At 43.4% G+C, this 27,824-nt stretch overlaps 1 protein-coding gene across 8 annotated transcripts in view; it reads left to right on the forward strand.

Annotated features, from left to right (window-relative positions):
- The window catches only part of nrg1 (neuregulin 1), a 162,305-nt gene extending 141,120 nt beyond the window's left edge, over positions 1 to 21,185 (forward strand). For 3 of the 8 annotated variants that reach the window (XM_071351327.1, XM_071351333.1, XM_071351331.1), the window contains 7 exons: positions 5,604 to 5,662; positions 8,943 to 8,966; positions 11,758 to 11,860; positions 12,093 to 12,213; positions 13,824 to 13,954; positions 14,983 to 15,183; positions 18,037 to 21,185. In XM_071351327.1, the coding sequence (XP_071207428.1) occupies positions 5,604 to 5,662; positions 8,943 to 8,966; positions 11,758 to 11,860; positions 12,093 to 12,213; positions 13,824 to 13,954; positions 14,983 to 15,183; positions 18,037 to 18,703 (1,306 nt within the window). In that variant the 3' untranslated portion in view covers positions 18,704 to 21,185. Of the gene's footprint in view, positions 1 to 4,989; positions 5,058 to 5,603; positions 5,663 to 8,942; positions 8,967 to 11,757; positions 11,861 to 12,092; positions 12,214 to 13,823; positions 13,955 to 14,982; positions 15,184 to 18,036 lie in introns of all 8 variants that reach the window. The other 5 variants (XM_071351328.1, XM_071351334.1, XM_071351332.1 and 2 more) reach the window with 2 other exon arrangements.
- Positions 21,186 to 27,824: the final 6,639 nt, after the last annotated feature.

The raw sequence follows: 27,824 nt of genomic DNA on the forward strand, positions 1-27,824 counted from the left end.
TGTGTCTATCCCTCTCAATATCAATCGTGTAGCTACCTCACCAACTGTGTCTATCCGTCTCAATATCAATCGTGTAGCTACCTCACCAACTGTCTATCCGTCTCAATATCAATCGTGTAGCTACCTCACCAACTGTGTCTATCCGTCTGGTCGTTGTTGCTGATTCCTTTCTCATGCAGTCTTCTACAGTATGGTCTGTGTGTATATGCGCCTCTGTCCGTAGGTGGAAAGAACAGTTGCAATGGATTATGGTCATTGTATTTAATGACCAGGTTTCTGCGCTAAACTAGGTTGAATATTTGCCTAATGAAAACTACAAAATCAGCCCAGTGTGATTTGTGTTTTGTCTCATTTTTTTATTTGTACTGTGTTTTTCAGTTTTTTTTACATTATTCTCGTAAAAACATGTTTTACCCCTTTTTCTCCCCAATTTTGTGATATCCAATTGGTAGTTTGGATATCCCATATGGACTCACGAGAGGCGAAGGTGGAAAACCATGCGTCCTCCAAAACGCGATGCACAGCTTCTTGACACACTGCTCACTTAACCCGGAAGCCAGCTGCACCGATGTGTCGGAGGAAACACCGTCCAGCTGGTGACCGAAGTCAGCTTTCAGGCGCCCGGCCCGCCACAAGGAGTCACTATGGGACAAGGAAATCCCGGCCGGCCAAACCCTCCATTAACCTTGACGACGCTGGGCCGATTTGCGCCGCCTCATGGGTCTCCCGGTCACGGCAGGCTGTGGCACAGCCTGGGATCAAACCCGGGTCTGTAGTTACGCTTCAAGTACTGCGACCGCTTCGCCACTCGGGAGCCCTTGTCCCACATAGTTCTTGACTTAATTTCTCTCGTGAATAATTTGATTTCTCTCTAGAGAAACGGCGCATTGAGTTCCCCAAAATAACGGACAAAATGGAATTATAGTAATTAAACAGACGTCGGTCAATTCGTTTTATTAGTTTTTTTTCATGTTTGGTTAATTGCTCAGCACTAGTTTTGGGGTCAATTATTTAACAAACACCTGAGCAGAGATTAACAGAGTACTGAAGGCCTCTGCACTTTGATGGGGCTTTTTGGGCGGCTATAGGGATACCTGGATGGATGTCATGCTTTGATGGGGCTTTTTGGGCGGCTATAGGGATACCTGGATGGATGTCATGCTTTGATGGGGCTTTTTGGGCGGCTATAGGGATACCTGGATGGATGTCATGCTTTGATGGGGCTTTTTGGGCGGCTATAGGGATACCTGGATGGATGTCATGCTTTGCGTGACACTAGCTGGGCTGAGTGATGGGGAGAGCTGGGAGAGCAGAACAGGTGGAGGTCCCGGGACTTATCCACAGCCTCCTCTGCATGTCTACATTATTAATGTGGGCTCCTGTCATCGCCCAACCGCCACGCTCCAATTCAGAACCCACAATCTATGTTGTATTTATTTATGAGATCTTTCCATCTTCTGCTCCATTTTCTTGTCCTCATTGGAACCAGTGCGCGTAGACCTTGGTCATGTTCATCGGGCATCAAACGGAGCAAAACTCACTGAAACCGCGAGGGACTACTTGTACTTGCCCAATAAGAGACGGTCATTCCAGTTTTCTGTTGCGAGACGTTTTGAAACGTTTTCCGTCGAATGCCTTACTGAACATTACCTGTGCTGACATTGTGCTTCTGTCAGTCAACCGTGTCCTAACATTGATTTATTCTCCAGCATAGCGCTCTTGTTTTCAAGGGTGTATTTCAGCCCTGATCTGCGCAATAGAGCCTACGAGAGACCGAGGGAGCTTTCTCAGTGCTAGACGACTATACCCCCCTGTGCTTTCAGCCTCAGACTGTCAGTCTGAGAGCTTGGTGGCCTCAACAGAGCTAAGCTCAAGGCCCTTGAATCATCCCGAGCAGCATAAACTGGCCTTGTGTCATGCACTGTACACACTCGGTATGAGAGGCAACGGCATACATCCGAGAACCGCCTCTCTGCAGTCCTGTCCACATTCTCTATCATCATCATTCATATGAAATCTGAGGTAAAAAAAAAAATATTATCCGGACAAATTGAACAGGAAGGCATTGAAGTAGTAGTGTAGGCTGCATCACAGGCTGCACCACATCCGGACGTGATTGGTAGTCCCATAGGGCGGCGCACAATTGGCCTAGCGTCGTCCGGGTTTACCCGGGATAGGCCGCCATTGTAAATAAGAATTTGTTCTTAACTGACTTGCCTAGTTAAATAAATAAAAGTACACTGGTCTGACGTCACTTCTAGCAAAGTGGGTGGCTCCGTAACAAGCATTCAGAGGCCCACTCTGCATAATTATCCAGTCACTATGATCATTTTTATCAACAGCATCTCACAATTTGTATTTTACGTCTTTTACATTTGTGGTTAGAACATCCAGTAGTTTTCAAAAGACGTGCTGAGATGGTGATGCTGCATAGTGTCTTTCAACTGTGGCCCTACTCATTACACCTCATGGTTTTACCACTTCCCTTACAGCAGCAAATGCATGAGGAGGGAAATATTACTGCAGCTCCTCTAAGTGCCTGACACAAGGCTTGACATTGCCAAGGATACACTTTGGCACTGGGCCATCCAATACATAAGACTCTTACCATCCACCGCCAGATTGAGTTTCCTCTTAAATACTTCAGTGACTAAGCACAAATATGCTTCTGTCTCCAACGGCTTTTGTATCTTTTAAGTAATGCTGCTCGCTGTCACTGGAGGGAGGGGAGAAAAAAAACCTGTTTGTCTTCCTCCCCATTTCGGACGTTATGGATCCTTAGAAATAACTCTATCTGAGGAAATAACCTGTCTGCCAGGGTCACCGGGGAGCCCGATTTTCGCTGAAGCCTGAACAGTAGGAGCAGGGATTCTCTAGCAGGGACACAGCGTGGGAGGGTCAGAACATCATGGAAGCAGCGCTCTATATCCTGATCCCCTCCTCCATTATTTATAGCAAATTAAATAGATATAGCCAATATGAATGTGTCTTTGATCATGGTCTTTTTTTTAAATGCCGTTTAATTCTAATAACGTCCTCATGATGCTGTTGTCATGGGCTGACCTTGTCAAAATCTCCCTTAAAATTATTGAACTATACTGAACAAAAATATAAAGGGAACATGCAACAATTTCAACATTTTTACTGAGTTACAGTTCATATAAGAAAATCAGTCAATTGAAATAAATTCATTAGGCCCTAATCTATGGAATTCACCTGACTGGGCAGGGGCACAGCTTTGGTGGGCCTGGGAGGGCATAGGCCCACCCACTGGGGAGCCAGACACAGCCAATCAGAATTAGTTTTTCCCCACAAAAGGGCTTTATTACAGACAGAAATACTCAGTTTCATCAGCTGTCCATGTGGCTGCACTCAGACGGTCCCGCAGGTGAAGAAACCGGGTGTTGAGGACCTGGGAAGGTGTGGTTACACGTGGTCTGTGGTTGTGAGGCCGGTTGGACGTACTGCCCAATTCTGTAAAACGACATTTGAGGCAGTTTATGGTAGAGAAATGAACGTTTAATTGTCTGGCAACAGCTTTGATGGACATTCCTGCAGTCAGCATGCCAATGGCACGCTCCCTCAAAACTGGAGACATCTGTGTCATTGTGTTGTGTGACAAACTGCACATTTTAGAGTGGCCTGATATTGTTCCCAGCACAAGGTGCACCTGTGTAATGATCATGTAGTTTAATCAGCTTCTTGATATGCCACACCGGTCAGGTGGATGGGATTATCTTGAGAAATGCTCACCAACGGGGATGTAAACAGATTTGTGCACAACATTTGAGAGAAATAAGCGTTTTGTGCATGTTGGAAAATTTCTGGGATATTTTATTTCAGCTCATGAAACATGGGACCAACACTACATGTTGCATTTATATTTTTGTTCGGTGTAGATTTCCACTGGGGAGACTGATTTATCTTGCCGCTCATTCAGGACTCCCATTCAAGTGCATTTGGGATACATGCCACACAATATTCAGAGATTTTACAGTACTTTACCTAAAAACAGTCACTGACCTCTGTTATGGTTAAACAAGCATACATACCAGCTACAACTATCAGTTCCCTTCTATTTCTCATCCCTCTCTCCTCTCCTCTCTTTCTTTCTGTGTTTCTGAGAGAAAGGGCTTGCCCAGCAGCCAGCTGCTGAGACCATGTAAGAACCGAGGCACAGCTGGACTGGCTTGTTGGAGTCTATCTATCTCACGCCACAATCTCTTCTTTAGCAGGGCTTTACTCAGCCTCCTGCTCTGTCATCAGTCACCAGATGGCCAGCTGAAAAGTATCCGTTCAGAATCGACCAGTGTTCGCCCCCCAAAACAACACTTTAATGCATGCTTCAGTACACAAACTGAACTTACAAATGAAGAAGTTTAGAAAAAGGCAGGGTTTTTTTTCTTCTAAAAACTCAGCATTGGACAGGATGTTGCAATTTTTTTTATGAGCAAAGTCTCTAGTGATTTAGATTGTATTGAAAGGATTCATTTGTTCATGTGCCGCCACTTGGTAGACGTTACATCAGGCACAGGGTGGTGCCACCCATGTCTTATTGACGCCTCTGTCTGAAGTGGTTTACTGGTGTCTTAGTCATCCAACCTAACACTAGTGAGGTAATTACAAAGGGTACATCTGAAGCACTATATCTACTCTGTTTTACACAGATGTACACTATATTGGGGGGGGCGACAGGTAGCCTAGTGGTTAAGAGCGTTGGGCCAGTAACCGACAGTTCGCTGGTTCCAATCCCCAAGCCGAAGTGAAAAATCTGTTTGGCTCTGGATAAGAGTGTCTGCTAAATGAACAACATTTTAAATGTATAGACAAAATATGAACAGGTAAGTCAATGGAAGTGCTGGATTGGAACTGTTGACATCACCTGGATTCCATGCATTTGTGTTTCCGTGCATTTGTTTTTGTGTGTGTTACATCTGTGTACTGTGTCAGTGCTGTGTTGTGCGTCTCACTCCCTCTCTGCCCCCCTAGGTGCTTAACGGGATACACTGGGAATCGATGTCAAGCCACTGTGCCTGTGAGAGTCAGAAACCCAAAACGTATGTGCATTCAAGTGAACCCAGCCACACGTGTCATCTCTGGTGTTTCATCCCTGTTCCAAAGTTCCAATCACTGTCCCTCCAAGAGCCAGACGGCCAATACATCCGTCCCAACGATTCGTTTAGGACAGGTGTGTGTGTGTGGAGAGGCCTACAGATTACTAATAGACATACACACACTTTGATCCTGACTCAAATTCTCATCCGCTTCTGTTCTGAGGCCTTTCTAGATTGATCGAAAGAGGTTGATTATGGGACAAATATGTGGGCATTGTGTCCACAGCTAATTCTAATTCATTCAATCTCCTTGGAATCAGAATGCACGAGCTAAACATTTGCTGAAATTTGAGGCCTGTTGAATAAGACATTGATTGGGACTTTTCTCTCAAGTACGTATGTTTTTCGCAAACATGACTGATGGCGATGTTTGCGAGACATATGGGTCGTCCTGACAACACCAGCGATGCGCGTGGGTCTTCCGTAGATCTGGTGTAAACTCATCTTCTCTTCTCTCTTCTGTCTGTCACTCTTTTGTTTCCCTCTCAGGTGTCCAAATGAATTTACTGGTGATCGCTGCCAAAACTACGTAATGGCCAGTTTCTACAGTACGTCTATTTCCTCTTCCTGTCTGTGCTTTTGATTGGAGCATGCTCAATCAGCGCTACTTCCTGTTGCTTCGTTTTCCTCTCAGGTTCTTTAGACAGATTTTTAGGTTTTTGTGTTTTTTATTATGTTGTATGTATCCCATACCTGCATGATAAGAGGTTTTTGCCTTGTTTTGTTGACTTGGATGTCATTTGAAACCGTTTGAAGCGTTCTAGTTAACTGATGTTGTGTTCGTTATGTCACTCAAAATTATAGAAGAAGGAAAGTGAAACTCAAACTGTATATTCAGCTTTCCAAACTGGGACCTTCAAATATGAGGCAGGGGACAGTAGTGTAGTTTGGAATATTAAAAAAAAGCTCTGTGTTGATACTCATTGCCTATGACTGGGACCAATCTAAATAAGATATCAAGTTTGAGTTGATCTTTAACAAGGCAATATGTTTTCTTCCCTGAAGAGCAATAACACTTATGGTAGGTGTGTGGGGGTCATTGTGGATTATGGAGGCACTGTAAAGAACTGAACAGACCCTGTTAAAGAGACCTTTTTGATGTCATGGAGAGGCCAAGAGGGAGATGAATGGCAGCTGCCCAGGCACTGGGCCCCAGTGCACTTTATCACTCTGACTAACCCACTCACCTTACAGCCCAGTGGCCTCAATTTCCGGAGGTTACCTGGCAAAACAGCAAACAACCATGCTTTCATCTCCGAGGCGGAAGGAAAGAAATCTTCCCATTGAGATGTAAATGTAACTCGGAGCGTGGAGGAACAGAGAGTTATATTTTGGGTCTCCCTGAGATGTCAGCTAGTGTATTGGATGAACTAATTAAAGGAATGCTGCTGTCGCTATCTGTTCGTTTCATCGTCGTAGCCCACTCCTTCTCCTCCCAGTCGGTAGCTTTTATCTAGCCAGGGACAAACGCCCTGTCTGGAGCTACAGTGGTGGCACGCTGCCAAGCATGCAACAGGAGACCCTTACTGCTGCAGAGGAGGAGGAGGGATGCTGGGGGTGTTGTATAACACGAGAAAGGAAGCTCTATCCTTGACGATCAGGAAGTATTCTCCAAATGGGTGGGCGGGGGCTTTAATATAATATTCAACATTAATACTTTAATGTCTCCGTATGGCTGTTGCCAAAAGTCAGTTTAAAAAAAAAAGTTCGCTGTGTGAACGCAGCCGAGGTTGGAGAGGACAGATGTGAAGACGGACTCGTCAGCAGTTCATACGAGCTGAGACCTTTATTTACACTTCGCCTCCTGACAAGGTCTGCTGTGGGACGCTGGCATGCTACTCAAAATGGAGGCATTTGTGGCGCCCACTTAGAGTCTGTTTAGAGTAGTCTTTAGGGAAGAGTCTTTTGCCTCGTATTTGACTTGTCCTTGATTGACCCAGCGAGAGTAGTTGAGGGTGTTGTTGGTATTGATAGTACTCTACTCTCCTGAGGGGTGACGGTTACCTATGACCATGTAGTGAAAGTTACAGACCCTATGCAACTCGGTCAGCGGTCATACTATAGTGAAAGCAGGACTTTGATATTGGGTAACAACGAGATGAGTCATTGAATTGAAAACATAGTGGTTGTTATTGTTGTCGCACACAATGTTTAAGTAAAGAACATGCGTAGGTTACCACGGAACATGCTTGTAAACTACTGCCTGATTTATTATGACAATATTTTGTCTAATATGACAATGTTTTGTCACATGAGCATAATGCAACTAAATCTAATCCCATTTATAACCCAGGATAAGGTAAATTATTGGCAGAATTTCAATACATTTTTCAGAGCAGTGTTACTGGGCCAGTCATATAAAAGGTGCCTTGGAGCTTCTAAGCTGGGGGTTCACAAGTCAAACGCAATCAATGGAGCCAACATGACAATGGGCGCTGCTCACATACAGACCAGTCATCACGTTGTTTATGTTTTGCATCGTTTTTTTTAAAGACAAACAAGACATTTGAATATGTCAGAATTACTCAAGAATAAATATGCATTCTCTTCCTATACTAAGTTTTTTTTTATAATGACATTGTACCTCCTTCGATAACACCGCTATTAACTAAATAACAGCATGATAAGATAATTGTAGCCTATTGTCAAAGAAAGAATCGGAAGTACATCACAGTAAGTTTGTAAACCCTAACAATTAATAATAGATCGTCGTCCTTTACATCAAGGATGTTCAAGTCAATGGATAAAGCTATCTAAAGGCACAAACATTTTAACCATGGCTTTTACTCCTGTTGAGCCATTGTCCAGTTAAACAGTTGAAAGCTCTGCTCTTTTTCTATACCAAAGTGTTGTATTTGATGTTGGTTACTAGGATATGTTATGCAGTATTACGTTTAAAATTCTTTTTTTCTTATTTGTTTATTCCTGGAAACATATTTAACAGGCATGGCTGTTGATCCGAGTAATGACAAATGAGAATTTGGTATGACTAATATTGACTTTGTAGGGAATGGAAACCGTGCATGGTCCTCACATAGCATGAGGTAGTGTTTACCGGTGAACGACAAGTGCCCTAACTAGTGCCCCTTAACCTGCCTAATTGACGTGTAGAGACATTACCATTGATAATGCAAGCAAAGTGATGTTTGCATGCGCATGCCACTGGACTTACCTTAGCAGATGGATACATTTTGAATGCATTTTTGATGAACTCGGTATTCAATGGGTTTAGGTTTTTGATCACTTTTCGTAGTTGTGGTAAAATCTTCTTAACACTTGTAAGTGTCTAATAGAATGGATAATCACGTAAGATACTTTAAATAGAAGTACAGTACACTTAAGCCTTTTCTCCTTAAAGGAAAAGTTCACTTTTGTTTTTACAATCTATTTTTTTTATGTAAATAATATGTTATAGAAATGTCCAGACACTTTTTGGGGGGCGATTTTCACTTGGTTTTGACCAACTTACCCCACCAGCCATTGACTTCCTCAGGCTCGTTCTGGAGTGTCAGGGAAGCGATTAAAAACATTTAACAAAGTTGAAGTGAAAAATTACCAAGTGGAAATTGCCCCCCAAAAAGTGTCTGGACACTTCTACATAACATGCCATTTACATCAATTCTGATCATACTGTAGGTTTCCTCTAAGATGATTCTAGAATGATTCTACGTGATGAAAGAGTTGGGTATTATGCACCACTTTGATCTCCATATTCCATTCTCTGTAGAAACACTGATTAGCCATTTGATGAGCAATATAGTTCTGAATAACACCTCGTCTGAAAAATACCTCTTCTCTTTTCTTTTTGTCACCTTTCTGCATTGGCAGAACATCTTGGGATTGAATTTATGGGTATGGATCGTTCCTTCCTCGTTAGTTTGCAAATGTAGGATTAGAAGCTTGAGCCTGCCCCCCCACCCCAACTCCAGCCAGTTTCCTTGTGCCAATGAAGGGATCATACAGGCATAACATACCATATTTGTTATAGAATGATAAACACACATACACATTGCAATATGTAGCTCAAATATGCTAATGACACCTTCAATTATACTTTTTGGGAAACCTCAATGTGATAGCATATAGTCGAATTAACCCATACAAACTAAGAGTAGGTCCTAAAATGACCAACACACAAATTAAGTCCTACAATGACCACCATAAACTCACATTAGACTCATACAAGCATCTGAACTACAGTACACTATCTCTTGTGACTGTGTAAGACACATTTATATAAGCTAGGTGGCCAGAGAGGCTGCAGTGTGGTTATACTGTATGATCAGATTCCCTTCAACTCTTGCTTTTGCCGTTACCCTGAACCCTCCTCTGTTCCACCCAGTGTTTAGCATGTCATGCCAAATACACTGACGGCATCCTCCCTTGCTACCCCTTTCATTTCATCTCTTTCCTTCCGGTCTTCCTATTTCCTACTGTACCATGTGGATGTATGTATGTGTCCGTCACCCCAACTGTGTCCCTTTGTGTTCTCCTGTCATCTCATGGTTCCTACCCATGTCTCATCAGTGATGGCAGTTTTTGCTGTGTCTTTTTTAAATGATGTTGATGCTAACTCTGAACAATTGACAATTGATTGTTTTTCATTTAAAAGACTGACTGTTTGTAGCATAATTTGTTCACAGGACACCTAATACCTCAGCGAACCAACCATTAAAAAAAAATAAAAAAATAGGACTAAAGTATGAACTAGGTGCGAAAACGGAACAGTTCGTATAATTATACACTGAACAAAAATATAACCGCAACATGCAACAATTTCATCTATTTTGCTGAGTTACAGTTCATATGGCAGAAATCAGTCAATTTAAATAAATGCATTAGGCCCTAATCGATGGCTTTCACATGACTGGGAATACAGATATGCATCTGTTGATCACAGATACCCCCAAAAAATGGGCCTCAGGATCTCGTTACGGTTTTTGTTGCGCATTCAAATTGCCATCGATAAAATGCAATTGTGTTAGTTGTCCGTAGCTTATGCCTGCCCATACCGTAACCCCACCGCCACCATGGGGCACTCTGTTCACAACGTTGACATCAGCAAACTGCTCACCCACACGACACCATACACGTGGTCTGTGATTGTGAGGCCAGTTGGACGTACTGTCAAACTTTCTAAAACGACAGAGAAATTGACATTAAATTCTCTGGCAACAGCTTTGGTGGACATTCCTGCAGTGAGCATGCCAAGTGCATCTGTGGCATTCTGTGGCGTGACAATTTTAGTGTATTTTACCCCCTTTTTCTCCCAATTTCAATTACAAAGCCACTAAAATGTGCAGTTTTGTCACACAATACAATTGCCATGCTGACTGCAGGAATGTCCACCAGAGCAGCTCATCGCTGCAACTCCCCAAAGTGCTCGGGAGAGGGAAAGGTCCAGTCATGCATCCTCCGAAACATGACCCACCAAACTGTGCACCTTAACAACCGCCGCTTAACCGCAGCTTAACCTGGAAGTCAGCCTCACCAATGTGTCGGAGAAAGCACTGTTCAACTGAAGTCAGCTTGCAGGCTCCCGGTCCGCCACAAGGAGTCGCTAGAGCACAATGAGCCAAGTAAAGCGCCCCTGGCCAAACCCTCCCCTAACCCGGGCGATGCTGGGACAATTGTGCACCGCCCTATGGGACTCCCGGTCACTGCCTGGGATCGAACCCGGGTCTGTAGTGACGCCTCAACCACTATGATGCAGTGCATTAGACCGCTGCGCCACTCGAGAGGCCCCATGATTCTGCTGGTAAATCAGCTTCTGGATATTCCACACCTGTCAGGTGGATGGATTATCTTGACAAAGGAGAAATGTTCACTAACAGGGATGTAAACAAATGGAATCTTTTATTTCCGCTCATGAAACATGAGACCAGCACTTTACATGTTGCGTTTATATTTTTGTTTAGTGTAAATTTCACTTGATCACCTAATCTGGTAAACCTGTAACCTCATACCTGTGAAAAGATTGAAATGCAAATATTCCGTAATTCCAAGCATTGGGTCCTGTGAACAAACATGCTGCACCGTTTGCAATATTAGAATATTAACATTTTACATCGGAGTGATTTTAACTGTTTGATGAATGACTATCTTTTATATATATGCATCTGTTGTATTAGTAACACGTGGGCTGGTTAGAATACATTGCAGAGAATGCATATTCTGTGGTTTGCCTGGTCATGATTACTGAGCCCGACCTTGAACTAACACTTCCTGGCATTCCAACCGGACTCCGACTCAGCAGAACTGCCTCCTCCGATCAATGCATTACATTTCCACCGTCTCGGTTTTCAACCAACGCCCACTAATACAATGTTAAATCTGGGGGCATGTTCAGAACCCAAACGTTGGTGGACGTTGCAGATAGAAATGCCATGAGTAGAGCCAACGTGATTCTTTATTCTACATGTCAGAGGCATTGTAGTTGGTTCTACAAAACTGATTTCTATCTGAACGTTCCAAAACGTTGCGTACTGCTGAACGCGCCCCGGGTTTGTTTGTTTCTGTGAATGTATAACCTTTAATATATAACCTAAAACACGTTTGTTTGTCTCCATTGGGTTTGGTTTGTATGTGACACTATAGGTCTGCATGTTGTGGAGTTTTAAGAATGCATTGTCCTCTTTTTCAGAAGCAGAGGAGCTGTATCAGAAACGTGTATTAACAATAACAGGAATCTGCATTGCACTCCTAGTGGTTGGAATCATGTGTGTGGTTGCCTACTGCAAAACAAAGTAATTCACGTAACATTTTTACGCTAAACTCAATCAGTATTTACTATTAGGTATCCTTGTCCTTATTACGTATTTTGAAGCTTCCATGAGATAATAGCCTAGAGATTTAAATCATTTTATTGTCAATCACAACCTCTGTCAACCTTAGACAAAAATCTGTCATCCGTCTGTTTTTGTTATTGGCTCTATGATTGGTCCGTCTCACGATGCAGTTTTGTCTTTCCGTGCACAGAAAGCAGAGGAAAAAGCTTCATGATCGTCTGAGGCAGAGCCTACGAAATGAGAGAAACACCATTATGGCTAATGGCCCTCAGATTTCTAACCCTCCCCTTGAAAATGTCCAGCTTGTCAATGTAAGTCACTCACATAGCTATTACTTCTAACAAGGAGAACTACGCTAGAGTAACTCTCACTCTGTTTCCAATACATACAGTTCATTCTGAAAGTATTCAGACCCCTTAACTTTTTCCACATTTTATTCTAAAATGGATTAAATTGTTTGTTTTTCCTCACCAATCTACACACAATACCCCATAATGACAAAGCATTTTTTTTGTGCAAATGTGTAAAATAAAAAATCAAATGGAAATATTACATTTACATAAGTATTCAGACCCTTTACTCAGTACTTTGTTGAAGCACCTTTGGCAGCTATTACAGCCTTGAGTCTTCTTGGGTATGACGCTACAAGCTTGGCACACCTGTATTTGGGGAGTTTCTCCCATTCTTTTCTGCAGATCCTGTCAAGCTCTGTCAGGTTGGATGGGGAGCGTCACTACCCAGCTATTTTCAGGTCTCTCCAGAGATGCTATATCGGTTCAAGTCTGGGCTCTGGCTGGACGACTCAAGGACATTCAGAACTCCTGCATTGTCTTGGCTGTGTGTTTAGGGTTGTTGTCCTGTTGGAGGGTGAACTTTCGCCCCAGTCTGAGGTCCTGCGTGCTCTGGAGCAGGTTTTCATCAAGAGTCTCTCTGTACTTTGCTTTCCCTCGATCCTGACTAGTCTCCCAGTCCCTGCCGCTGAGAAACATCACCACAGCATGATGATGCTGCCACCACCATGCTTCACCGTAGGGATGGTGCCAGGTTTCCTCCAGACGTGACACTTGGCATTCAGGCCAAATAGTAACATTTTGCTTTCATCAGACCAGATAATCTTGTTTCTCATGATCAGAGTCCTTTAGGTGCCATTTGGCAAACTCCAAGCAGGCTGTCATGTGCCTTTTACTGAGGAGTGGCTTCCATCTGGCCACTCTACCATGAAGGCCTGATTGGTGGTGCTAGATATAGTTGTCCTTCTGGAAGATTCTCCCATCTCCACAGAGGAACTATGGAGCTAGGTCAGAGTGACCATCGCGTTCTTGGTCACCTCCCTGACCAAGGGCCTTCTCCCCCGATTGCTCAGTTTTTGGCCGTGCGGGCCAGCTGTAGGAAGAGTCTTGGTGGTTCCAAACCTCTTCCATTTAAGAATGATGGAGGCCACTGTGTTCTTGAGGACCTTCAATGCTGCAGACTTTCTTTGGTACCCTTCCCCAGATCTGTGCCGCGACACAATCCTGTCTCAGAGCTCTACTGCCAATTCCTTCGACCTCATGGCTTGGGACCTTATATAGACAGGTCTGTGCGTTTCCAAACCACAGGTGGACTCCAATGAAGTTGTAGAAACCGCTCAAGAATGATCAATGGAAGAACAAAAATTATAAATGTTGCAAAGATTTCGAAAAACCTGTTTTTGATTTGTCATTATGGGGTGTTGTGTGTAGATTGATGAGGAAAACAATTTATTCAATACATTTTTAGAATAAGGCTGTAACAGAAAAAAACGTTGAGAAAGTCAAGGGGTCTGAATACTTTCCGAATGCACTGTACATTTGTTGGCATGTTAGCTACAGTATCTGCACGTTTCATATAAGCATGATGTGATTTCATATTAGTGACGCTTGATTTTGTTTTCCCTTTATAGCAATTTGTGTCTAACAATGCATTGCCTGCGCAGCATGTAATCGAGAAGGAAACGGAAACATCCTTCTCAACGAGCCTGTACACATCATCAGCACATCAGTCCACAACGGTCACCCACACCTCCAGTCAAAGGTAACCCTATACGAACCTACACGACAGATTTCTTGCCGCCTCTCCTTCCGTCTGTAAAAGTCATCCACTTTTACAAAGTGACGAGCTATAGCACTGGCTCTAAGAAGATACTGTAATAATGTGTCTTAGATAAAGTCCTATTTATCTCCTTCAATGTGTCATATTACCGCTGGGCCCTCTGAGCGATCTTAGTTCGAGTCCGTCTTGTTTCCCCCCCAGCCACTTCCGCTTTTCCTCTTTCCCTCTGTTTTTTTCAGGGGGGTTTTGAAAAGCAATTCATTCACGTTGGTATCAGTCGGCGGTTGATACGATGATTACCCATCCTGTTGCACGATTGCCTGCAAATCACCTCGCTCACTCAGTGATATTCACTGGATTCAACATAAACCGTGGCCCGTATTCACAAAGCATTTCAGAGTAGGAGTGCTGATCTAGGATCAGGTCCTGCAGTTCTGTGATCTCAGATTGCACAAGCAAAACCGCAGGGGACAATGTATGGTGGTGCATCATTAGCTAGTATGGGACAACCAAGGCTCAGGGAGAATTGATGAGGTTTCCAGAGAACTTGTAGAGCAATGTACAGGTCAAAGTGTCTTGTGGATTCTAGATCCATTATGAAGAAGTGGGTTTTATAGGCCAGTGTCTCTAACTATACGTTAGAATAGAGCAGACCTGGGTTCACATACTATTTTAAATCATTAAAATACTTTGTGCTTTCGCTCTAGCCTGCCTGAAGTGCCAGATGGGTGGGGTAAGCATTGGTCCATTAAGCCAGGCAAGCTCAAACAAGCCCAGCTGAAGTATTTTAAATTATTTCAAATAGTATTTGAACCCAGGTCTGCAATAGACATGATTTACAGTGTTTACAGCTTACGTCATTGTCGGAAGCGGCCATTGTTTTGACCTCATTTAAGAGAAGCAATTCATTCTCTTCTGTCTCCCCTCTCCATTCTCCTCTCACCCGTTCTCTCGCTCTCTCTTCTGTTTCCCCTCTTCATTCTCCTCTGTCTCACTCTCTCTCTCTTCAGCTGGAGTAACGGCCACAACGAGAGTGCCCTCTCCGACAGCCGCTCTGTCTTGGTGAAGTCATCGGGAGAGAACAGCCGGCACGCCACGCCCAGCCACCGGGGTCGTCTGAACGCCACAGGTGGCGCCAGAGACCTGAGTGCCTACCTAAAGAACTCTGGAGACACGCCAGACTCCTACAGGGACTCTCCGTACAGTGAGAGGTAGGAGAAAGACATCTGGAGCTCATGTTGCTATGCTATGCACTACAACCGCCCTTCAGCCCATACACCTAATGGAGGGTTTGTAATTAATGATGGTGTCCCCTACTTCTAGTTATCTGAGTTGTACAGAGATATCCACTGAATAATCAGTTATATTTTAAGGATTATACTTGGTGATCATTTTTAGAGAATAACATGCATTTTATAAATTATGGCATTTATTTATGAATATACAGTAAACCAAGATTGAATCCAAGATTTGTGGTATTGCCATGTTATCTTGGTCTTCTGAATTAAAGTGTTTTTATTAGCAGAGGTCTCCTATGAGCTGTCCTATATTTAGACTTCACAGGCCCTCCTAGATCAAAGTTAATGGACAATGACGACTTCATAAGTCCCCATTAGTAAATCAATGTGTTGCTGATGAGCGCAGGTGTACCTGTGTTGTCAGTCGAGCTGCAGACAGCACAGCAGGTAGCACACCTGTCTCTGAGGTCACAGGTCGACTGAGTCTGAGAGAACCCATCTGTGCACATCACTCTGACATGCCAGGGCAGACGACCCTAATGACATGCCAGGGCAGACGACCCTAATGACCCTGTCCAGGGCAGACGACCCTAATGACATGCCAGGGCAGACGGCCCTAATGACATGCCAGGGCAGACGACCCTAATGACTGTCCAGGGCAGACGACCCTAATGACTGTCCAGGGCAGACGACCCTAATGACTGTCCAGGGCAGACGACCCTAATGACATGCCAGGGCAGACGACCCTAATGACATGCCAGGGCAGACGACCCTAATGACATGCCAGGGCAGACGGCCCTAATGACATGCCAGGGCAGACGGCCCTAATGACATGCCAGGGCAGACGGCCCTAATGACATGCCAGGGCAGACGGCCCTAATGACATGCCAGGGCAGACGGCCCTAATGACTGTCCAGGGCAGACGGCCCTAATGACATGCCAGGGCAGACGGCCCTAATGACATGCCAGGGCAGACGGCCCTAATGACTGTCCAGGTCAGACGGCCCTAATGACTGTCCAGGGCAGACGGCCCTAATGACATGCCAGGGCAGACGGAAGACGACCCTAATGACTGTCCAGGGCAGACGACCCTAATGACATGCCAGGGCAGACGGAGACGACCCTAATGACATGTCCAGGGCAGACGGAGACGACCCTAATGACATGCCAGGGCAGACGGCCCTAATGACATGCCAGGGCAGACGGCCCTAATGACATGCCAGGGCAGACGGCCCTAATGACATGCCAGGGCAGACGGCCCTAATGACATGCCAGGGCAGACGGCCCTAATGACATGCCAGGGCAGACGGCCCTAATGACATGCCAGGGCAGACGGCCCTAATGACATGCCAGGGCAGACGGCCCTAATGACTGTCCAGGGCAGACGGCCCTAATGACTGTCCAGGGCAGACGGCCCTAATGACTGTCCAGGGCAGACGGCCCTAATGACTGTTCAGGGCAGACGGCCCTAATGACTGTCCAGGGCAGACGGCCCTAATGACTGTCCAGGGCAGACGGCCCTAATGACTGTCCAGGGCAGACGGCCCTAATGACTGTCCAGGGCAGACGGCCCTAATGACATGCCAGGGCAGACGGAGACGACCCTAATGACTGTCCAGGGCAGACGACCCTAATGACATGCCAGGGCAGACGGCCCTAATGACATGCCAGGGCAGACGGCCCTAATGACATGCCAGGGCAGACGACCCTAATGACTGTCCAGGGCAGACGACCCTAATGACTGTCCAGGGCAGACGACCCTAATGACTGTCCAGGGCAGACGACCCTAATGACTGTCCAGGGCAGACGACCCTAATGACATGCCAGGGCAGACGGAGACGACCATAATGACTGTCCAGTGCTCTTCAGTTCAGTGTCTCTGTCCTCCACACACATACCAGGAGAAAGGCCTATACAGTCCTACAGCTTATTTCTGAAATGGATTATGAATGAATGTGTATCCTGAACCAGACCATGTAGATATCCGGTGTTTCACTCTAAAGGAGCCTACGCTCATCGGATGTGCCCTTGACAATTTGACTGTACGTACCTATAGGACACAAAATCCATTGTTATGGATTTATTTCACTTAGCTAAAGCCATACATGTGATGAGCTATAGCTCAGACTGTACCATGAATGTAGTGGAGCTAAAGCCATACATGTGATGAGCTATAGCTCAGACTGTACCAGGAATGTAGTGGAGCTAAAGCCATACATGTGATGAGCTATAGCTCAGACTGTACCAGGAATGTAGTGGAGCTAAAGCCATACATGTGATGAGCTATAGCTCAGACTGTACCAGGAATGTAGTGGAGCTAAAGCCATACATGTGATGAGCTATAGCTCAGACTGTACCAGGAATGTAGTGGAGCTAAAGCCATACATGTGATGAGCTATAGCTCAGACTGTACCAGGACTGTAGTGGAGCTAAAGCCATACATGTGATGAGCTATAGCTCAGACTGTACCAGGAATGTAGTGGAGCTAAAGCCATACATGTGATGAGCTATAGCTCAGACTGTACCAGGAATGTAGTGGAGCTAAAGCCATACATGTGATGAGCTATAGCTCAGACTGTACCGTGAATGTAGTGGAGCTAAAGCCATACATGTGATGAGCTATAGCTCAGACTGTACCAGGAATGTAGTGGAGCTAAAGCCATACATGTGATGAGCTATAGCTCAGACTGTACCAGGAATGTAGTGGAGCTAAAGCCACTTTAACAAAATGGGTTCTTATTACTGATTCTGGTGGTGTATTAGTGAATACACTTGTGTTTTCTGTTTCTAATTGATCGAGGATTCTCTCTTGGTTCTGCCTGTCAGGTATGTGTCAGCGATGACCACCCCAACCCGCCTGTCTCCTGTGGAGCTGCTCTCTCCCGTGACCCCGGGCTCCCCTCCCTCTGAGATGTCGGCGCCCTTGTCCAGCCTGGCCACCTCGGTCCCCTCTGTGGCCGTCAGCCCCTCTGGCGAGGAGGAGCGCCCCCTGCTGTTCACCACCCAGCCGCGCCCCGACCACCACATCAGCCAGTCTAAGAGGAAGTCTGCCCACTACAACCACGGCCATGAGGCCCACAGCCCCCCGCCCAGCCCGCTGAGGATTGTTGAGGACGACGACTATGAGACCACGCAGGAGTATGAGGTGGTCGGCTCCGCCGTCACAGTAACGCCCATTCCCCCGCAGAGCCTTCCTAAGAAACTTGCCAAGAACAGCAACAGCCGCCGGGCCAATAGAACAAAGCCCAATGGCCATGCAGCAGGCCACAACATGGAGTCCATCGACCTAGGTAGCAGTACGGAGAGCGAGATGGAGGAGGAGCGCGTGGGAGAGGACACGCCCTTCCTGAGCTTACAGAACCCCATGGCTATAAGTGTGGAACCTCTCGCAGATGGCAGCAGGACTAACCTAGCACTCCGACTCTCCCCACAGGACAACCTGCAAGCCAGGTTATCCAGCGTCATCTCCAACCAAGATCCAATTGCTGTATAAAATGAAAAAGATAGCTTAGAAAATTACTTCAGTCGGATTCAAAGAAATGTCACTATTCAACCTTTATTTTCTATAAATTAAAGTATTTGCGGGGAAAATAATAAAAAAATATATATATAAATAAATAAATAAACGTATTTTAGCGAAGTAGTGAATAAAGTCTTTTATAAATAAAAAAATGTGTACGTGTTCATGTCATGGAAGAAAGTGGAATAAACTAGTATGTAGCAATGGTTCGCAGTATTTCAATAGAGAAAAATATCAATGGTGCCTTTCATTTCCGTTTGGTGTGCTTATGGGAACTGCATGCCTCTGGCCCATATATTCACGACTTTCATCTCCCTGTTGACATTTCTACTCCACTCTGAAAACAAAAATATCCACCAGCACTATAATATGCATTTACTATAATGACCTGTATGAACTAGTCCCTGTAAGCTCCTGAAGCTCCATACAGTGGCATACTACTGCAGCTGTGGCATTGCTTATGTGTTCATGGGCATGTAGTTTTCACCTCATTTACAGTAATGCAGTCCTAACCTACTAACAGAGGTGCATACAACAAAGTATTTAGTGTTTATCTAGCTAACACAACACCCAAATATTATTATACAGGTTTTCAAGATTTTCCCACTCAACTTTTGGTTGATTTTAAATGGTAAAATAACATTTGAATTGATTTTTTTATTTTTTATGTTGTGCTTTTCTTGGACCATTAGCTATCATAATAATATATTGGTTACCAAGGCAATCAGCTAGGAAGAATGTTGAATGTGTAATCTGATTAACTTGTATCAATACGTTGATACTAGAAGCATGAATGAAGTCAAAGTTGATTTGGATATTATTTTCAGATAATTGGGTAACTGTTAGATTTAGTCTCGGGACATGTGATACATCCCATTATTGAATGAATGCTCTCTATATCTATCCTCTCTATATATTGCGTTCTATATAATGGAACACATTTTCTTCTAAAGCCAGATGGTCAGATGAGAAGTAATTTATGTATTTAGTCATCTCTGGTTAAGCAATACTCTAAGATTCTTGCTCTCAATATCATGATTTGCAAGTCCAAATTGTGGAGATATGTACCAAATGAATGATTGTGGAGATATGTACCGAATGAATGATTTGTGGAGATATGTACTGAATGAATGATTGAATATATGGCTCACGTGTTCAGTCTTTCAACAACACACCCGTGGGTTCCTAAGTAATGCATTGTGGGGATCAAAGCTGAAGCACCATTTTGAAATAAGGTAGATTAGCGAGAGCCTTTTCATTTGTTTCAACTGTGTTTTAGTACATTAGTCAACTTCAGCTTTTTTTTGTCCTTCCAAACATTCATGTAAAATGTTACATTATCCAAAGTGTTCCTTTTCTGTTCATATAGTGCATATTTGTTTTCAACTGTCTGACTTTGTGTTAGTACGTAAAGTTATCTGTGTAATATTATCGACATTATCGCCTATTTTATTATATAGTAAGTTATATCCCAAGGATACGTTCAGGAGTCATGCTAGACATGAACCACATGAAATATGGTTCCATGAGAAGTTGTACCCTGTCGAAGACTGTCACCCAATAATTTATCACTAGAATGAATAGGTAACTAGACACGTTTTCTTTACTACATTATCACTTTTCGGGCTTCATAACCAAACCGTTAAGATTCAGTGTTTCCGAAAGGTAATATCATCAAAACAATCTAGTCTAACGCCAATCTGATTGTTGCCAGCATTGGCATGACACTGGTATAAAGGCTTTTTTTGGCCCTAAATTATACCGTTTCTAATGATGTCCCAATCTGAAATGTATCAACTTTTTTTTGTATTTATATTATTTATTTATTTATTGTTTATTTATTTTGTGGGCCTTATGTTATCTTTTAATTACAGATTCTATATTTTAATCATTGTTTTATATATTTGGTTGGTATATATTTGAAAAGATCTGAACTTTTATCTTTTATAAGCATTGTGTTTGCTTTTTATATATTTTGACTTCATTATGGGGTCAAATCTCTCTTTGCCTCTTAGCATTGATAACCGCTCTGTTATTCAACATATAAAAATATTAAAATCTAAAAAGGCACAAGTATTTTGAGTGTACACTGATTAGCTGTGTGGCTAGAAACCAGAACTAAATCTCCCGTCAATCTCGGCTTTACATACCCCATGATGCATTGCTTCCAAACCAAGGTGTGTCTTTTGATTTTATGTAAATACACCATGAAAACCTTGAGTACTTTTTTTTTTTTAAATTAAAATATTAAACCAATGTTTTGTGTTTGTTTGAGGGCCACCACCTCAAAGCATTTGTCTCTGTCCTAAATATTTTCCATAACCATACATATTATGCTAAACTTTTTTTTGTAGTGATTGTCTCCATACCAATTGTTTCATAAACATGACTGCAGTTGTACGCGTATGTAAGAGCAGCACACTAACTTGGTTGTTAAAATAAAGGCCAAAACTGATATTCTGTCATGTCAAGCCATTATCAGCACAAGGAGAGAATGAAAGCAGCTAAGCACAGGTGTGAAAGTTACTGTTGTGGAACATGCATGACAAGATCAAATGCCGGAATGCATTTCAATAGAACAAATAATGATTGGGTTGTCTTGATCAGATCATGAAAAGCACATCTTAATGCAAGGACTATAAATATGCCTTTTTTGAGAAAGTGAATCCACAAGACTAGAACCTGTGACCTTCCAGTACCTAGCCTAGTGCCTTTTATTTATTTATTATTTCACCAGGTAGGCCATTTGAGAACAAGTTCTTGTTTACAACTGTGACCTGGCCAAGATAAAGCAAAGCAGTGTGACACAAACAACAACAAAGAGTTACACATGGAATAAACAAGCGTACAGTCAATAAGACAATAGGGGGAAAAAAGTCTATATACAGTGTGTGCAAATGAGGTAAGATAAGGGAGGTAAGGCAATAAATAGGCCATAGTGGTGAAATAATTACAATTTAGCAATAGATGTGGAGAAGATGAATGTGCAAGTAGAGATACTGGGGTGCAAAGGAGCAAAAAAAGAAATAACCGTATGGGGATGAGGTAGTTGGATGGGCTATGTACAGGTGCAGTGATCTGTAAGCTGCTCTGATAGCTGATGCTTAAAGTTAGTGAGGGAGATATGAGTCTCCAGCTTCAGTGATTTTTGCAATTCGTTACAGTCATTGACAGCAGAGAACTGGAAGGAAAGGTGGCCAAAGGAGGAATTGGCTTTGGGGGTGACCAGTGAAATATACCTGCTGGAGCGTGTGCTACGGGTGGGTGCTTCTAGGGTGACCAGTGAGCTGAGATAAGGCGGGGCTTTACCTAGCAAAGACTTATAGATGGCCTGGAGCCCGTGGGTTTGGCTACGAATATGAAGTGAGGGCCAGCCAACGAGAGCATACAGATAGCAGTGGTGGGTAGTATATGGGGCTTTGGTGACAAAACGGATGGCACTGTGATAGACTGCATCCAATTTGCTGAGTAGTGTGTTGGAGGCTATTTTGTAAATGACATCGCTGAAGTCAAGGATCGGTAGGACAGTCAGTTTTACAAAGGTATGTTTGACAGCATGTGGAGGCTTTGTTGCGAAATAGGAAGCCAATTCTAGATTTAATTTTGGATTGGAGATGCTTAATGTGAGTCTGTAAGGAGAGTTTACAGTCTAACCAGACACCTAGGTATTTGTAGATGTCCACATATTCTATGTCAGAACCGTCCAGAGTAGTGATGCTGGACAGGCGGGCATGTGCTGGTAGTGATCGGTTGAAGAGCATGCATTTAGTTTTACTTGCATTTAAGAGCAGTTGGAGGCCACGGAAGGAGAGTTGCATAGCATTGAAGCTCGTCTGGAGGTTAGTTAACAGTGTCCAAAGAAGGGCCAGAAGTATACAGAATGGTATCGTCTGCGTAGAGGTGGATCAGAGAATCACCAGCAGCAAGAGCGACATCATTGATGTATACAGAGAAAAGAGTCGGCTTGAGAATTGAACCCTGTGGCACCCACATAGTTGGTGAACCAGGCGAGGCAGTCATTTGAGAAACCAAGGCTGTTGAGTCTGCTGATAAGAATGTGGTGATTGACAGAGTGGAAAGCCTTGGCCAGGTCTATGAACACAGCTGCACAGTATTGTCTCTTATCGATGGAGGTTATGATATCGTTTAGGACCTTGAGCGTGGCTGAGGTGCACCCATGACCAGCTCGGAAACCAGATTGCATAGCGGAGAAGGTACAGTGGGATTCAAAATGGTCGGCGATCTGTTTTGTTAACTTGGCTTTCGAAGACCTTAGAAAGGCAGGGTAGGCAGGTTTCCTGGTACTCCATGGGGACCAGTTACATTTTCCCACATGTTTAAAGGTGTTCAGCCCGAAAGTTAGAAACTGTAAAAGTTGGTAGATTAGAAATGTAATTTAGGTAAGAATTTTGAGTAAGGCTGGAAAACAAATGTCGCAAATGGGATTTGAACTGGAAACCTTGCGGGTCACAACCCACACGTAACACCCTCCATCCACCTCCAACCTACCTCCTGCAAGGCCTCTTACAATTTGACTCTCACCTGTGAACTCCACCCACTGACCTGTCACTCTAAGCCTTGCCCACTGAGCTTCCATCCAATCAACTCACCCGACAACCTCCGGAGGTGGTCAGGAAGTTCGAATCACAGTCAGTTCTTAAAAGCCTTGTTTATACCGGGTGTTAACATAACATGGGTACTTTCTCCTGAACTTATCCACATTTTGATGCCCACATTGTAGCTGTTGCATCTACACATGGTATTAAATGGGTCTCTTATTCGTACACTGTGTGTCCTCTAAAATTATTGACAGGTGACGCCCTTGATTTAGGGGATCAATATGTGTCAAAATAAATAGATACATATTATTTTGTAAGAATCTGAAATTATTTCCATACATGGAGGGACCAGGACATCTGGTGACAATATTTCACAGTGGACGGATAAGAGACATTTTACTATCTTGTCGAGAGATTAGAATGTAGACAAGATCAGGACACACGATACATGTTACTGCCAGGTATATCAGGGGCTTCTCATTAAACTGTTCTTTGCCAACTTCAATGGTGTGGCAAATAGTATGTAGTCTGGAGTAAAAACTATGGCCTAGATTAAATCAGAAAAAGCACTAACCAGAGATAGCAGGCACCTGCATAGCGGATGTTTTGGCGGTGTAGGAGGTGGAACTGCTTGGAGCTGTCAAATTGGTGAGCAGCTACTCTTGCGATCATTGTCACAAAGCCACACCCGCCGTACTCAAGTTAGAAGTTCAGAATGAGAAAGTGTAGGCTATATAGAAATAATTACGGTCTAATTGAAAAATCATTAAATAAGGATTTCTATCAGCCTAATCGAGATGTATATTATATCTTACATTCCAGTGTTCGAACTTGTAAACAAGACTGCATGGGATTTATTTTAATACGACTGCAGCCAATGGTAATGTCCGCTTTAGGTATAATGCCAGGAACCACTTGTGGATTTAATAGCTCTAACACAGTTCCAACACCACAGATACATTAGCTATGTGGATGTCGGCTAAAGGGGATCTTATTGAATTGGGCCCTAAATCCCTGCTATCGATCATTTCTGTGCAACACGGCACATATGTTCAATGGAGATACAAAATTAGTACGCAATAAGGATTAATAATACATGTATTGCTTGTCAAATGCTGTCATATAATCCCAAATAAAATACAGAAAATAGACTATTGGGAAATGAAAAGAAAAGTTGGCGTTGGTTGCACCAAACTGGAGATTCTGGGCGGAGAGCAAAAGTAATGTTTTACTTGGCCCTGGTGGTTGATACTGATATCAATAGTGTTTTTGTTCTGGTACACCTACAAACATAAATGATGAAGGATTCTAAACTGGTAGTTTACTAGGGGCTCATTGGGCTGACAGTGGGATTCATGGGATATGTTCCTACTGCTGACTAACAGAGACTCCTCAGAGATACATTTGCCCCCATTGTTTAACTTTCAGTGACAAGCTACAACGAGAATGGACAAGAATCTGCCTTCTGTCTAGTTTGAATTCAAAAATATAACTTTTAAAATTGTTATGAGGCCTGTGTTATTATATTTTATGTTTTTGGGGTCTGAATATTTAATAGGATTAACTGAGGACATGCAGTTGGTTCTAAAACACAGTGTTTCTCTTCCTGCAATTGGCCATAATGCCCTATAGTTCACAACTCCATGATATTGTTCCCGTGTCCTCAGCGTTTTGTCAGTTTCATCGACATGCCCGGGCATGTCCCCAGGATACGTGCACTGTCCACATTCCACATTCCTGTCATACATTCCTCTTGACATAGTCAGCAAATAGATGCGGTAAACGGGTCAATTGCATGCACAGTAATACTTCAATATTAAACTGATTATGGCAGTAGGCAGATTATGCAATAGTCATGTAGACACTTTACTTAAATTGGCCAAAGTAAGCATTCGGCGATGTAAAAAATATGGTTTTCTGAGCATTCTGTCCAATTATTAGGACATGTACACACCTTAAAAGGGCAGTCAGCAGTTGCTACATCCATTTTTGGACTTATAAACATTGGATGCCAACTGCCGATAAAACCCACAGAAGAGGCGAGGCGACAACTAGCTATAGCTAGTACACACCGGTAGTGTCCTTAGCCCCCGCCTGTCAGGTACTGTTCTGTTAACGGCAGGCAGGAGCAAAGGACACTGTGTGTTAGCTTAGCCAGTTTGTCCTAAGGAGGACTCCGGTACACAGCAGGCAGGAGCGACACCATGTGCTAGCTAGCTAACTGGCAGTGTCACCCCCGCCTCCCCCCCTGCTGGGTACCAAAATAGCTAGCGGTCGGCAGGGGGCAACATCGGGAGACAGTGTCCTTTGCCCCCGCCTGTGGGGCACGGTTTTCTCCGGTACACAGCAGGCGGGAGGCGGGCGTGACACCGTGTGCTAGCTAACTAGCAAGCTAGCACACAGTATCGCTAACTAGCAATCTTCCACCTGCTGTACTTGCGACAGGTAGACAGTGTCCTTCGCCCCGCCTGTCAGGCACTGTTTTCCCGCAGTGAGGGCAGGTGTTCCGCAGGCAGGAGCGAAGGACATGGGCTACTCAGATAATACTTTCATTTCCCTTTTGACCCACATTCAAAAGTGTCACATACGCATGAAGATGTCGTGCTCAACAGGAACCAATGGGATGCTTGAGGTGGGGCGTTCCTGCAGATGCAGGAATAACCACATGCAGGAACGCCCCGAATTGCAGGCTGCAGTTGCACACTATTGCTTTAGCACGAGTGAAGTGAGTTCCCGAAACAACTGAATGTATGCATCTTATAAAGTTTGCGAGAACTACTTCTATGTCCGTACTCAGAATCAAATATGCATGGTTGCTGTGGTAGAACGTTAATTTGCATGATTTCAAATGTATCCATGTAAATAGGATTATTAGAGAAATCGTTCTTCTTGCAAAGCATGTAAACGTTTTAATCAAATTATTTTATTAATCTGACCATCCACAATAATCTCATTATTGTGTAAACTGGTTAACGTAGCTATCAGTGGTAGTCAAAGTTGTTTTTAAATGAAATGCAGCTGATTGGTACTGATGACGTTGTGTTGGGGTTGACATCCATACAAACATTATTAGCCGATTTTTACCTCAACGTAGTGTGTAATACACATATAAACAATAGCCTAAATGTAGGATAATTTTGATGGGGGGAGATTCGGGATCTTTCCTCCACGGCCCTTTCCCTGTCGAGTTCAATTGACCTCTTTACCGCATCTATACCTTACTTACACAGTTTATCATTATCTCTGGTGTAGCTGACTCACTGAAGAGGATTGCACTTTAGGGACAAGGGTGAATCCCCACTTGACAGATAATGAGGTTAACGCCAGTGAAGTCAATCAACAGCCTTCTGAATACATGAGGAACTTAGCCCCTCTTGGCTGAGATGCTTGAGCTGACATCCGCAGCATTTACCAGTTTGCTAAAGCAGGAAAATAATTATGCAGTAACAGGAAATTATTTTAAGAAGGTCATACCAAGGATCATTTAGCTATTTGTTTTTGAATTTTAAGAACCCTTGAAGTATAAAAAAAATATACACTACCGTTCAAAAGTTTGGGGTCACTTAGAAATGTCCTTGTTTGGAAAAGAAAAGCTCATTTTTGTCCATTAAGATAACATCAAATTAATCAGAAATACAGCATAGACATTGTTAATGTTGTAAATGACTATTGTAGCTGGAAACGGCTGATTTTTAATGGAATATCTACATAGGTGTACAGAGGCCCATTATCAGCAACCATCACTCCTGTGTTCCAATGGCACGTTGTATTAGCTAATCCAAGTTTATCATTTTGAAAGGCTAATTGATCATTAGAAAACCCTTTTGCAATTATGTTAGCACAACTGAAAACTGTTGTGTTGATAAAATAAGCAATAAAACTGGCCTTCTTAAGACTAGTTGAGTATCTGGGTTCGATTACAGGCTCAAAATGGCCAGAAACAAAGCACTTTCTTCTGAAACTCGTCAGTCTATTCTTGTTCTGAGAAATGAAGGCTATTCCATGCGAGAAATTGCCAAGAAACTGAAGATCTCATACAACGCTGTGTACTACTCCCTTCACAGAACAGCGCAAACCGGCTCTAACCAGAATAGAAAGAGGAGTGGGGGGCCCCGGTGCACAACTGAGCAAGCTGACAAGTACATTAGAGTGTCTAGTTTGACAAACAGACGCCTCACAAGTCCTCAACTGGCAGCTTCATTAAATAGTACCTGCAAAACACCAGTCTCAACGTCAACAGTGAAGAGGCGACTCCGGGATGCTGGCCTTCAACAGATAACAGATAGTCCCTCCCAAAAAATCTAAAGGAAGTTTGTTCTGAAGTGTCTGTCCTATATCTGAGAGATATAAGAAAGATCAGGAAACATTTGTTATTTTTGTATTTATTTTTACATATACAGTACCAGTCAAATGTTTGGACACACCTACTCATTCAAGGGGGTTTCTTTATTTATACTATTTTCTACATTGTAGAATAATAGTGAAGACATCAAAACGATGAAATAACACATATGGAATCATGTAGTAATCAAAAA

Source organism: Salvelinus alpinus, chromosome 18, assembly GCF_045679555.1.
Source record: "Salvelinus alpinus chromosome 18, SLU_Salpinus.1, whole genome shotgun sequence".
NCBI lineage: Eukaryota > Metazoa > Chordata > Actinopteri > Salmoniformes > Salmonidae > Salvelinus > Salvelinus alpinus.